Raw genomic sequence first — 13,308 nt, forward strand, 5'->3', positions numbered from 1 at the left:
AAAATGAAAAAGGAGCAAAGGCATTATTTCAGATTGGGAAGTAAGGGAAGGTCTCTCTGAGAGGAGACACCTGGGTAAAGATTCGAATGATAAGAAGAACCTGGCCATGCAAAGATCAGATGGAAGAATGTTCCATGTAAACAGCAAATGTAAAGTCTTTAAGAGAGAGGAATAAACTTAAAGCTTGAAAATTAGACAGAGAGCCAGTACAGCTGGAGTGGAATAGGAATGGGAGAGGTGGGCTGGAGAGTGGTATGGAATGCAGCCAGAGATAGGATGTGGCCAGATAACCTTACAGGCCAAGGAAAATTCTGGATTTTATGCCGACTCTGATGGAAAACCATTGAAGGATTTTAAACAGAGAAGTGAAACAATGTGATTTTAGTTTTCAAAAGATCACTGAGCAGGAAAAATAAACTACAGTAGAGACAAGAAGGAAAACAGGGATCCCAGGTAAGAGTCTATGATGTAGTCCAGGCAAGAAACAATGGTAGCTCAGACTATAGTAGTAGCAATGGAAATGGAAAAAAGTAGATATCAATAACTTTCACAAAGGTAGCACTTGACACACTATGGAACTGAAAAATAAAGTCAATAAGCAAAATGCCTATGTAATGAAAACATTACAGATAATTTTTAGGATGACAAAAGTTAATATTTTAAATATATCTTGACATCGAAATTTTGCAACAAAATCTAAAGTTTTATACTCTAGCTTCAATTTTTATCATTTGTGTAGTACTGAAAATAATATACAGGACCACCAAAATACCCTATGCACCAATGTGTATAGTAAAATAACAAACTTACATGCAATATTCCTGCAATCTTAGATGTATAGCCCCGTGGCTTCTCTTTATCTTTAAACCTAAAAGCAACAGCATTCAAGTCCTAAAATGGGAAGTTAATCCAATTAGACCTAAGTCCACTATTATTTAGAAATACTCTTTTAGTGTTTGGGTTGCACCGTAAACTTTCTACTCCATATTTAACTTGTTCACATTTTCTGAAAAAATGGCTATGCTTGATTTAGAAATGTATAGAGCATGGGAAGAAAACTTCTTAATATGTATAAAACTCAACCCATCAACCTAGGCTTAAAACCAAAAGCAAAATAGGTAAAAAATTTTGAATGAAAATAAATACAGAATATGATTCTATAGCCTAAATTTTTGAAACTATTCATCAAAGAATTAGAAAAACAATGTGGAAGAACCTTTGAGATCCAACAATTCCATAGATTATGATTTTGGTGCCCCAACCCGTTCAGAGAACTGCACCCACATTATAAATTATCATAATTTTCACCAGCAGAGATTATATCTTTAAACTTTTACCTAATTAAGGAGAATGTTTCCCACCCTAAAATACATTTCAGAACCTTCATAGGCCTTAAATATAAAGTATATGCTCTTAAAAACCCTTTTAAATAGAAGTCTTCAGAAATTTGGAAGACAAATACCTTTTGTGGTATGCCAAAAAGGAAGAATAAAAAAAAGACTGCCAAGCTTTTCCATACAAATGATAATAAAATAACTTTTAAGAACACAATCATATGTAAAGCAATTCACCATTTCTTTAAGATTTTAGTACAGATTTTTATGACCAGATCTGAAAATGACAGAGCTCATGTGGCTTCACACAGAGAATAACATAGGCCCTGATACATACCAGCTCAAGAAACTGCTGGTTTTCTTCTGAGGGATGGAAAAGCAATCCAATTTCTTCTCTTTTCCCTCCCCACAAAAGGCTACATGATGCCTTAACCCTTAATTGTGCCCCAAGTAGAAAGTCAGACTAGCACAACTAAGCCTTAACTAATACTACTATACATTATGAAATTTTAGAGTTTAATCAGGAAAAAATACTTTTAAAGTTTAATGGGCCTTAAATTTAAATCAATTCACATATATCTCCTTTTGAAAAATAGATCCCTTAAGAAAAATTTTGGTGAAACAAAAGTACCTTGCACTCTTGGAAAACCCATTCTTGAGGTCCTTCTGCCCGTAACTTCTGAATGTATTGAAACATGTGCAAAATTATATCTTCAACATGTACTGGAAAAAAGGGGCACACTTAAAAACCATTCAGTCCTAAAATCCTTCAAAGCAGTCAGCTCACTCCTAAGGTAAAATCAGGAGCGCAAGATGGTCCCTCTTGGAAAATGAAGTCCTCACCTCCCTAAGACTGGTTTTAGGTGTCCCCCACACGGCCCTCTGGGCTTAAGGATAAGTGACATAAGGGCCACCGGGGCATTAAATGAGCAAACGACAAGCCAAGTACACATTTACAAATGCAACATAATGATCAGTTGTTAAGGGGAGGGAGGGGGAATCATCCATAAAACAAAGGCCAAGTTACACATGAAAAATACAATGGATAAGTTGTATAAATTAAAGTGTGCACAGCTTTTCAAAATAAAACAGATCCACAGAATAAAGAAGTTAACAAAGTAAATCATAGGAAATCAACTTTCATTCAAAAGCAAAGAGGTCAATAAATACTTACATAATCCTTCCTCAGTCAAGTCCACATTAATGATAAAAAACATAAAACCTCGGGCTCCTTCCTTCTGTCCGCCAACAAGAGTGTTTACCCAGCCTGCAATATTCAAAGGGAATCAACATGATTACATGTGTGACTTCTTTCAAGACAAGGAATTTTTAAAATTTTTACTATATGTTCCCAAGAGATTAGAATGGACCTCCTACAGAAAAGACTGAAAAAAAATCAGTTCAGAGAAAAAAAAAAAAAGAGAGAGGGAAAACGAGCACCCGAGTGAAAAAGTGTGGAAGGGTACTACACTCAGAAGCTACTGCCCAAGAGACTTACCCTTTGATTTAAGTTCTGATAACAGACTTCCAGGACCTTCATGTCCAATGAGATGACCAAGATAATGACCAGGATTTGATTTGTAGTATTTCTGAAGGTCAGGTATGGGAAATGTTACATAAAGATTCCTAATATCCTTAATGGGTACTATTTTGTAAAGTTGCTAGGGAAAAACAAACAAACAAACAAATCACAGATTAGCTATATACAACTCCTACTGAATAAAGTATTTACAAACTATGAAAAATACTGATTTTCATGCAGGAATCCCAAATCTAGGAACAAATCAATTGCCAGAGAAAACCACACAGACCACAAAGAAATAAGTGACCTGGAATCTCTCTTAGTGGAATTTGATTACAGCTGGTATACAGTCCATGCTTGTTCTCCTGGATCATGCAGCTAAATAGTTTTGGATGCTTGCCTTCTGGCATTGCTTAGCAGCTTCAATAGTCACCAAGGCTACAACTACCAAAACTACTTTTAGTATGCAAAGATCAGAACACAATGATATTTTTTTTGGTGATACATGCCCCTCATAAATGTGAACTGGTTTGGTTTAATTATCCTGACAAACATTAAAAACTATATAAATAATGAAACCTCTAAAATTTTTCATCTATTGTCTGGTAAACTAGGTATACGAGTATATTATGTCCACAAATTAAAAAGAAAAAGTACCTGAAATACATGCACTTACTTTCAGATGTTCTTCTTGGAAAGGGTGTTCAGGAAATTCTGGCAATGGGACATTTTTGTTCTCTACTTCAGAAAATAGCTTTACCACCAGATTAGTCAAGTCATCTAAAGATTCTACAAAGAAACAGACAATGAAAACAGAACTTAAGCTAATCATAATGCACGATAGGAAGGATTTAAGACCTCAGGATCTTCTGAAAAGTCTCAGCATTATTAAAGGAAAACCTGGAATTTTTAAAAAATTGCATCTGATAAAGATGAAGCACTCAGTTAAATCCTATCAGCAACTATATAACTTATAAAGCTGCTATACAATAATGATAATGATTACACCTCACACATATCTACCTCTTTATAGTTTAAAAAATTAAATATTCAAAAATATTATTATTCACAATATTAACATTGTTTCACAAATTTTCTCTTGCAATAAATATAAAATATGACAAACAATTATAGAACAATTAGTTCCATTTGGGAAAATGACTATCTGTAATTCCCAACAGGCACGAACTATTAGCAGAGAGATTATAAAATTTACCTTATATACAGACACAGTCTACAAGCCCATTGTTAAAAGTCGAATGTTAGAGGAGGTAGGCTGGTTACAGCATGGTGTTGACAACACCAAGGTCAAGGGTTTAGATCCCCATACTAGCCAGCCACCCAAAAAAAAAAAAAGTCAAATGTTAGAGTTTATAAGTAATTGGTTTTATGGAGAAATAGTACAAAATGGTGAAAACAATCCTGGGTGGGAGAATCAGGGGACCTGAAGTCTAACCCCAGCTTCACCAACGATGTCAACTGACTACGTGGACAAACTGGTTGACCACTCTAGGTTCTGTAAAACAAGGAAGTTGGGTAAGATGATCACAAGTCTCCTAAGGTTTAACATTACATGATTCTGTATCATAATGTGCCAAAGTCACTAAAAGACTTTTAACTGTTGATAAAATTATAAGGCCACTTATGTTCTTCTGCTTTTACCTATATGGATTCTTTTATATAGAATTTTACTTGCAAAGGTTTGCAAAGCCATACATATATGTTTACTGTAGCACTGTTTATAATAACAAAAAATGGAAATGACCTAAATTTCTATGACTACGTGGATATTATGAAACATACATTGGAATTTTACTCGGCCGTTAATGAGAGATCTGTATGTGCTGATACTGAAATATCTCAAAGCTCTATTAAGTGAAAACATTGTGTTTTTTTGGCAGGCTGGCCAGTACAGGGATCCAAACCCTTAGACCCTGGTATTACAAGGCGTTGCTCTAATCAACTGAGCAACGAGTTGGCCCCTAAAACATTGTTTTGTTGGTTACAAAACAATGCCATGTAGTACAACCACATTTAATTTTTTAAAAGACACACACACACACACACACACACACACACGCATATACATATATTAACAAAATTCTACTTTTGCAAGTATAACAACAAATGACTTAAGGTAACTATATCTGAAGAGAGGGCCTAGTGGTCATAGGATTGGATAAGGAAGAACAACTTATTTTTATTTTATATCTTTTTATGTGGGATACATTTTTTTCCACGTGCACATTACTATTATTCTAAAAAGAAGAGTACAAAAAAAACTTATCTTTTTATAAACAAAATAACCACTCACCTGATTCTATCTCCTCAAAGATAGGTTATTTATAAATGGTATTAACATTCATCACCAGTTACGTAAGCATTTGAATCAAATAAGAAATTTCCCCTGATATTCTATGACCCATCTTGAACTTTTCCATGAACTCTCTAGAAAGCACTCAATCACTATTTGAGAATTGCCTTTACATAATACTAAATTCTTTTAGACCTATGAATGTGGGCATTTGAATTTCATTTTAAAATGTATCTATTTTTACTTCAATTTTTTTTGACATGTATGAAGGACCCCAAATCTACATTTACTTCAATTTTTTTTGACATGTATGAAGGACCCCAAAATGTCCAGAGCCAAGTAAAAGGCAGACCAACGGCTGCTTGTTATATGATCAGTAAGCTCAGGAACGGAGGAAATATATTTGCAGCAAGAGATGTCAGAGACATTGTATGCACAGATGAGACATTAGAGTTGAAACAACATAGATACAAATACAGCTTAGGCACCTATTCCCAGGACTGGGCTCTAAATACCAAGTGATAGTGAAGGGCCTAGGCCTACCTGCCTTTAGCAAGCACATAATATTATAGAGTATGCCTTTTAAAAATTGGTTTCACTCCTTAAATCCATTTTGTATCCTAGTTCCTGATAACAACTTAAAATATATACTATATAGTTTATCTTCAAACTATAAAAGTAACATTTGCCCACAGCAGAAAACTTAGAAATGAAATCAAAAAGAAGACAAAAGTCACCCATTATTCCCATAATTATGGGATGCTAGAGTGACAACCATTTATAGAGCATTTGCTATGTGCGAGAAACTATGCTAAACCTTTATCTGAATTATCTCAATTAAACCTTATAACAGACATGAGGTACCACCTCCATTTTACAAATATAAAAACTGGTTTAGAGAACTAAAGTAACTTTGCTAGCTCACAACCAAGCAGCTAAGTAATTAGTATATTTGGAAATCAAAGCCAGGCTGTCGGACTCTAGAGTGGGAGCTCTTAACTACTATGCCACATTATTAATTTTCTAGTATATGTTCTTCTATTATGTCTTACCATGTATGTCTATTAGAATTTTCTATAAATCCCAAAATGGGATCATACAGCACACAGTGTTTCTGTAGAATGCTTTTATTTTCTATTCAATATATTAAGAATATTTCCCATGTTATTAAAATGTTATCATAAAACTATTTATTCAATATATATTTACCAAGTGCCTATGATGTGCTAAGCACCAACCCATGTACTGGGGATAAAGCAGTGAACAAAGCAAAGTTTCTGTTCTCATTTTTGTAGTGTGGACCACAAAAACAGACAAATATTTCATATTTCAGGTGCTAATAAATGTTATAAAGAAAAATAAAGCAGGTGGGAGGATAGGAAGTGGGAGAAGGGATGCTATTCTTCTATAAGATGCTCTATTTTATAGCTATAAAATCAATATTTAACCAATCTCCTATTAATAGGCATTTAGATTATTTCTAAATTTTCACTAATATATACTAAACATCCTTTACATCACCTGTTTGAACTGATTATTTCCTTGGATTGCATTTCTAGAGGGAAAAGTGTATATATACTTTTTAAGGGTGATCTTGTTAAACTGCTCTCCAGAAAGACTAGAGCAACTGATAGCACCACAACCAATACAAAAGAGCAACTCCATTCATAATGGGTATTACTCAAACAAAACAAAAACAAAACTATGGTAATTTAAAGGGGGAAACAATATATTATCATTAGTTAATTTGCATTTTAAAAATCAAATCTTTGTTGTTTACATTCCATATAGTTTCCCCAGTTTATCCTCATCTGTTTTTAAATTTTGTTTCCAGTTTTTAAAATTGTTTTAAGGTCAGATCTGTCAATCTTTTCCTTTATACTTCTTTCCTTGCTTTTATATGCTTACAACACCTACCAGTCATTTATATTTTCTTCAGGTCTCCATTTGAAACCACCTAAAACTGATCATTTTCAAAAGACTCTGAGCAGTTCCCTGCACCAGTCAGCCACCAAAAAAAAAAAAAAAAAAAAAAGTACAAAAGACTGAGCAGATAAATAGCTATATCTTATACCCTCCTTCTATTTATTTTATTTTATTTTATTTTGGTCTTTTTCATGACTGGCACTCAGCCAGTGAGTGCACCGGCCATTCCTATATAGGATCCAAACCCGCGGCGGGAGCGTTGCCGCGCTCCCAGCGCCGCACTCTCCCAAGTGCACCACGGGCTCGGCCCTACCCTTCTTCTAATACTTGGAAAAAGCCAAAAGAGAAAACTTAGATTATTCAGTTCCATGAAAATGTTTAAGGGTTCTTACCTCGACCTAAAACACAAATAGCCATTAAGTTGGATGAATAATAAGTAGAATGGAATTTCAGTAGCTCTTGTCTTACATCAATGCCTTCTTGGTTTGGTCTAGTCTCTAGAGTATATTTGTTACCTGAAGGGGAAGAAAAGGCATTTCTTAGAAAAAGCAAAATATGTGAACTTTAAGGTTTTGTAATTATTACTGATGTTGCAATAAGATGCACTTAAAAAACAAGAGTTCAAACACACACACATAATAATTAGTCAAATATGTTTGAATGTAAGATGGATAAACTGGACAGTACAGTACAAACTAGTAACATTTTCAACTATAGAGTTTTCCCTAAGTAACTAAAAGTGCTTTATAAAAATTAGACTTCTAAAAAACAAATCAAAAAAGACCAAAAAAACCCCCCAAAACCAAAAATTATACTTCTTAAAATTCCTGTGAGATAGTGGGTATTATGAATACTTATAAGACAAAATGAGATCCACATGGCCTCCATTCACACTTACTTTAATTTTCAATTCCCTATGTGCTCCATAATTAATTGAACAGAATCACGGGGGGATCTTTTTGGAACCTGCCAAGTTACTTATGGAAAGAAATTTACTACTTTGGGCTGAAGCATTAAATTTGTGATGTGAATTCTCATGAATTTGACCTGGATTGGTAAAAATAGGGTGCAATGCTATTTTTGTAAATCTCAAGTGATGTGTATCTAGTGTACTGCTATGAGATCTCTTCTAAAATTTTAATAATTAATTCAATTAGGGTAAAATATGCATGTCAAAAACAAATAGTCAAACTCTCTAAATACTACCTTTCTCATAAAGACCTTGTAAATTAGGAACTGGGAGATAGAATTCCAATGATCAGTGTCTCTCTAAAACAGCATTTTAACTGGAAATATCCTAAGATCCTAACATAATAACTTTTATTATTGGTCCTGATTACACTACTAATTGGGATCCTTTCTCTCTCCCCAAGAGATAGAGCTATGGTAGAACATATTCTGGATGTGGTTTATATTTTTCTGTGTTTTTATAATGGTGAATGAACTGGCATTGGAAGAATTCCTCTTTCACTAAATTGGATGTCTACAGAAAGCCACCAGATGGCGTTCTCAGACCCAATCTTTAGCTCAGTACTGCAGCAAAGTACTCAGTCAAGATCCGTGCCCACCGGAATGCTTGCATCAACAGATATAATGAAAGAGTGTGTAAGGTAAGAAACAACCACACAAGTGCTCATTAACCTATTTTTAGTCACAAAGAATCATAGGTATTCATACTCACTAGAAGTAGCCTATCACCCAAGTTTCCAGGTTCTTAATTAAAATCCTCTCGGTTTCTCACTAAAGATCCATTTCAATTCCAGGTCTGCTCTATTTGGGGTCCTGAGACATCCTCTCACTCTCCCTGAGGGGTTCAGGTGCTCTCAGAAGTATCCAAAGTCCCAACTCCTCAGGGGAAAAAAGACTTTTTTGCTGAGAAATGGTTTAAAAGTTCTCTCACATCAAGGTGAAATTTGAGTACTGATGGTGCCTCCCTTTCTACTAAATGAAGATTCTAAAAGCCTCAGTTCCAGAAGGACTTTCCTTCAGAGCTTCCTTAGTCCTTTACATTGCCAAACTCAGAATCCTATAATATGTGAACTAAGACTGACACACTGTGACACCCATTTGGAAAAATTAAGTTTTATTTCAACAGACTATAAATGTAATAGATCAAAATCAGAGTTTTAGTCTAATGTGATCTGATTTACCTATTCATAATCTGGTCAATATCCTGATTTAAAAAACGAAACAAAACAAAAAAAGCTCAGATCAAAACTTATAAAGACCAAGATCATGCCTTCATCTAGAACTGAAAATTCTTTCAAGGTGACCAACTCTAGCTCATTCTGCCTTAATTTTGATGTTCCTCAATATCTTGCCATTCCAATCCCTAGCCTTTATCTTTAAGTGCATTTTAAAACACAGAGATAAAGCAGGAACATACCCCAGACATACCAAGACACGGCTCATTTGCCAAATACTGACAATGCTATGTATTAAAATGAGCCAAAGGACCACAATGGAACACTATACGGCAAAGAGAATGAATAATCCACTGCTCATATCCTACAGTATAGATAAACCTCACAATCTCCAGGTTGAATGAAAGAAGCCAGACACAAGAATATACACTGTATAATTTCATTTCTATAAAGCATAAAAACAGGCAAAACTAATCTGGGTTATCAGAAGTCAGAATACAGGTTAGCCTTAGGTGGGTGAATAGCGAGTGCAAAGGGGCACAAAGAAGACTAGTGAGGTGCTGGGTGTCAGCTCCCTGGTTTGCTCAGTTTTTGAGCCATACATAAAGAATATGAGAATATTCATTCAATGGGTTCTTTGAATAGCAGCAAAAATAACAATTTATTAGTCCCACACACTTTTCTGTACATTTATCATAATTCAACAAAAAGTTAAAAGAAAAAGGAGCCACTGCCAACAGGAACCAAATCTAATGATACTAGATCTCTGGCCAAACTGCTAAATGGAAGCTCAACCGCACTTAATCAGGAAAGTGGTATTTACAAATTACATATTCCATTGTATGAATCACATAATCCATTTCTTTGCTGACAATGTTTTCAGTCTTTCTAATATCTGGTGATAGAAGTGAACTGTGGCATTTGGGAACACAGACCAGAACGGCAGTTCCACAATATCAGAAACTCCTGAAGTAGAAAGAGGAAGAGGATCTCCACTAAGACTCTCAGGATAGTCGGCTCTCAATACACTGACAGAGAAACAGTAGATACTGGGTACAAATGAACCAAAGAGTCAGGCTTGCTATTAAGTTTATTAACCCTTTTATAACAAATCTTTTAGAAGAGTTTACTAAAAACAGGAAAGCTCAGTTTTATTTTCTCTATCTTTTGGTGGAAGTTTTCAAGAAATAGATGAAGAAATGAAAAGAAGGATGTAATATACAGAATTCTATAATTAGTTCTTAAATTGCTGAGCAGACTGTTACCACCAATGCCATGATCCCTACGTAGGGAAGTGCAGAGGAACTGGCATTGGCTTTGGTGCTGGCAGAACTATCAACTAATCCAAGGTCAGCCATCTTCTGGCTGCACAGCCTTGAACAAATTACGTTACTTCTCTTAGGCTCAATCTAATAACCTGACATTGGTGGACTTACACCAAATAAGAAAAAAATAAAAAATATTAAATATTTTTTTAAAATGTAAAAAAGCATAAGACTAATTTTAACATTCAATAAAGAGAAAGGCAAAAATTTTAAAATCTAATGACACCAACTGCTGTATGGGATGCAGAGAAATGAGAACTCAGACACTGCTTGAGGGAGTGCAAATTGAATCAACCACTACAGGGAACAATTTGGCAGTATCTAGTGAATACGAAAATGTACACATCCTACTTACTACACAGTAATTCCACTCCTGTATTCTCAGGGAAAGATCAACTTGATAATCTTAAATGTTCCCTGAAAACCCAAGATTCTGAAGGTTAGGTTAATAAATCCACAGTTAATTACTTGAAATTATTATAAACTTTTTTTTAAAAAGCCCCTTCTTCTTGCTATAGAAATCTTCTAAAAATCCTGGAAGAGACTAAAGTCTTTTGATGTACATGAATTTTCCTACAAAATTAAAAAGGACAATTCCTCTGCAGCTGGGTAAGTACATGCAAGTACAAGATGTGAGCTATGAGAGAGAGGGGACTTTAAGTGAAAACCTTTTAAATGCCATCATAAAGTACTTCTACACTTGATAAATCCAGTTCTTGTTTTCAGTAAATTTCTAGATTCCCCATAGACACATATCCATAAGGGGGGAAAAGACAGCAGAATCGATGGAAAAGCTTAGGGAATAATAAATGATTAAGTGGGTTGACATATATCAAATATTTTTATATCCATGAGTTTACTGTGATACTCAGAAAAAAAAATTAGTCACCACTGAAGGATATTAGAGCACTAACTCATTATTTTGAAAACTGGTAAATGAATGGAATGAATCAAGCATTTGTCCTGCCTTTCCTTTAGTAACTCTACCTACCACTAGGTACCCCAATAGTAGAAAAGAGAAGTTTCTTTTCACAGAAATATTCAAGTTCATCAATAGAGAAGGAACAACAGAATCAGAATTAGAAAAATCAGAATTAGGGAGGGAGGTGATGCATTGAGGATCGGTATTTGAAACATCATAGAGAGACAACCAGATACTGTATGGCCAGTGGAAGAACACATCACCACCTATGAAGTTGTCTTGTCAAAAAAGTCAAACATGAAAGCAATCAAGTCTCTAGATCCAACTGCCAATTTGTGGAGATACAGGAGACAGGAACATGGTAAACTACACTGCTGGGGATTCAATCAGAAAAATCTAAGCTATAAGAAGCTCTATAAAGAAACAACCTGATCCTTCAATAAATAAATTCTGTGGGGATAAGAAGTGGGGAAAGAGATGAAAGATGAACTTATAGACTAAAAGAGACTTAAAGACATATCAAACAATCACTAATATTTAAACCTTATTTGGACCCTGATTCAAATAAACTTTCAAAAGGTATGATTTTTATAAGAGAAGTAGAAATTTGAATATTAACTGGATATTTCATGATATTAATGATATGAAGATAATGGTATTTATTTTATGGTTTTTAAGTGAGTCATTATCTTTTAGAGATATATAATAAATTATGAGTGAAATTATATGATGTGTAGGATCTCTTCAAAATAATACAAGAGGGAGAAAGGGAATGTGGATCACACAAGACTGGCCACTGGGGAGTGATGCATACATGGGGTTCATTATAGTATTTTGTGTGCTTTTGCTCTAAATTCTTCACTAAAAAAGGCAAAGGAAAAAATAAGGATGGGGGGGCAAAAGTAAATAATAAACTTTGATTAGAGTCTGATTTTGTGTGTTATCTTCATCCCAGGATCAGGAGTCACTCAACTACCTTCTAGTTCATATTCCACAGTTTTGGGGGGTTCTAATCCATTTTCCTTCTGTTCCTTCCTACTTTTCTTTGCAAGAGCATCCTTTGTTATAACTAAACTATCCTAACTCATGTTCTCCAAAACACATTGGGCTCACTCCTTGTCTTTTCTTCTTGTCATAGTTTTGAGGTCAACCTAACATTATCACAAAAAACAGAGGCTTTGAGTTCAGACTGACTTGATATTGAATCTCACAACCTACACAGACAGTTCTACTACCACCCTACCTTCCTATACTCCCCCACTAGGCTATGAAACTCTGGTCTAATTATTTTCTCTTAGTATTGCTTTCGGCATCTGTCAAAGAGGATAATGAAATTTCAGTATTGTGGTTAAGTGAGATCATATCAGGTAGAACAACTACCCATTGTACGCACTTAGTACCCACACAATAAATATAAGAGTACTTCAAAAAGTTCATGGAAAGATTCATATTCGCTTTTAAATCTATTTTTCCACAAACTTTTTGAAGTATTCTCGTATTAGTTCCTTTTCCTTTTCTCTTTGAATGGCTGGCTCTTCCTTCTGCTTAAGAAAATCCTACCTAGCCTCCAGGAGAACTGAAACTGTATCTCTTCTGAGATTCTGGAAAATTCAGTTCTAGGCAACATTAAAGCAGGCAAAATGTTATAAGCTCCAAATCTTGGTTCAGATCCTGGCTCCAAAACTAAAGAGCTGAGTGACCTTATGCAATTTAATTATCTTGTTAAGTTTTAGTTTACTCATCTACAAGATGGAAATAAGAGCATCTATCTACTGTTATTGTGATAATTAAATAATCCAGGTATAGTGCTTAGCACAGGAC

General features: G+C 34.7%; 1 protein-coding gene across 3 annotated transcripts in view; it reads right to left on the bottom strand.

The window, feature by feature from the left end:
* IDE (insulin degrading enzyme) overlaps positions 1-13,308 on the bottom strand; it is a 96,497-nt gene that overhangs the window by 38,098 nt on the left and 45,091 nt on the right. For all 3 annotated transcript variants that reach the window (XM_063102065.1, XM_063102064.1, XM_063102066.1), the window contains exons 5-10: positions 7,489-7,611; positions 3,533-3,645; positions 2,833-2,995; positions 2,509-2,601; positions 1,966-2,057; positions 811-891 (exon numbers count right to left, since the gene is read on the bottom strand). In XM_063102065.1, coding sequence (XP_062958135.1) covers positions 811-891; positions 1,966-2,057; positions 2,509-2,601; positions 2,833-2,995; positions 3,533-3,645; positions 7,489-7,611 — 665 coding nt within the window. The remainder of the gene's footprint in view (positions 1-810; positions 892-1,965; positions 2,058-2,508; positions 2,602-2,832; positions 2,996-3,532; positions 3,646-7,488; positions 7,612-13,308) is intronic.

This window comes from Cynocephalus volans, chromosome 7, assembly GCF_027409185.1.
Source record: "Cynocephalus volans isolate mCynVol1 chromosome 7, mCynVol1.pri, whole genome shotgun sequence".
NCBI lineage: Eukaryota > Metazoa > Chordata > Mammalia > Dermoptera > Cynocephalidae > Cynocephalus > Cynocephalus volans.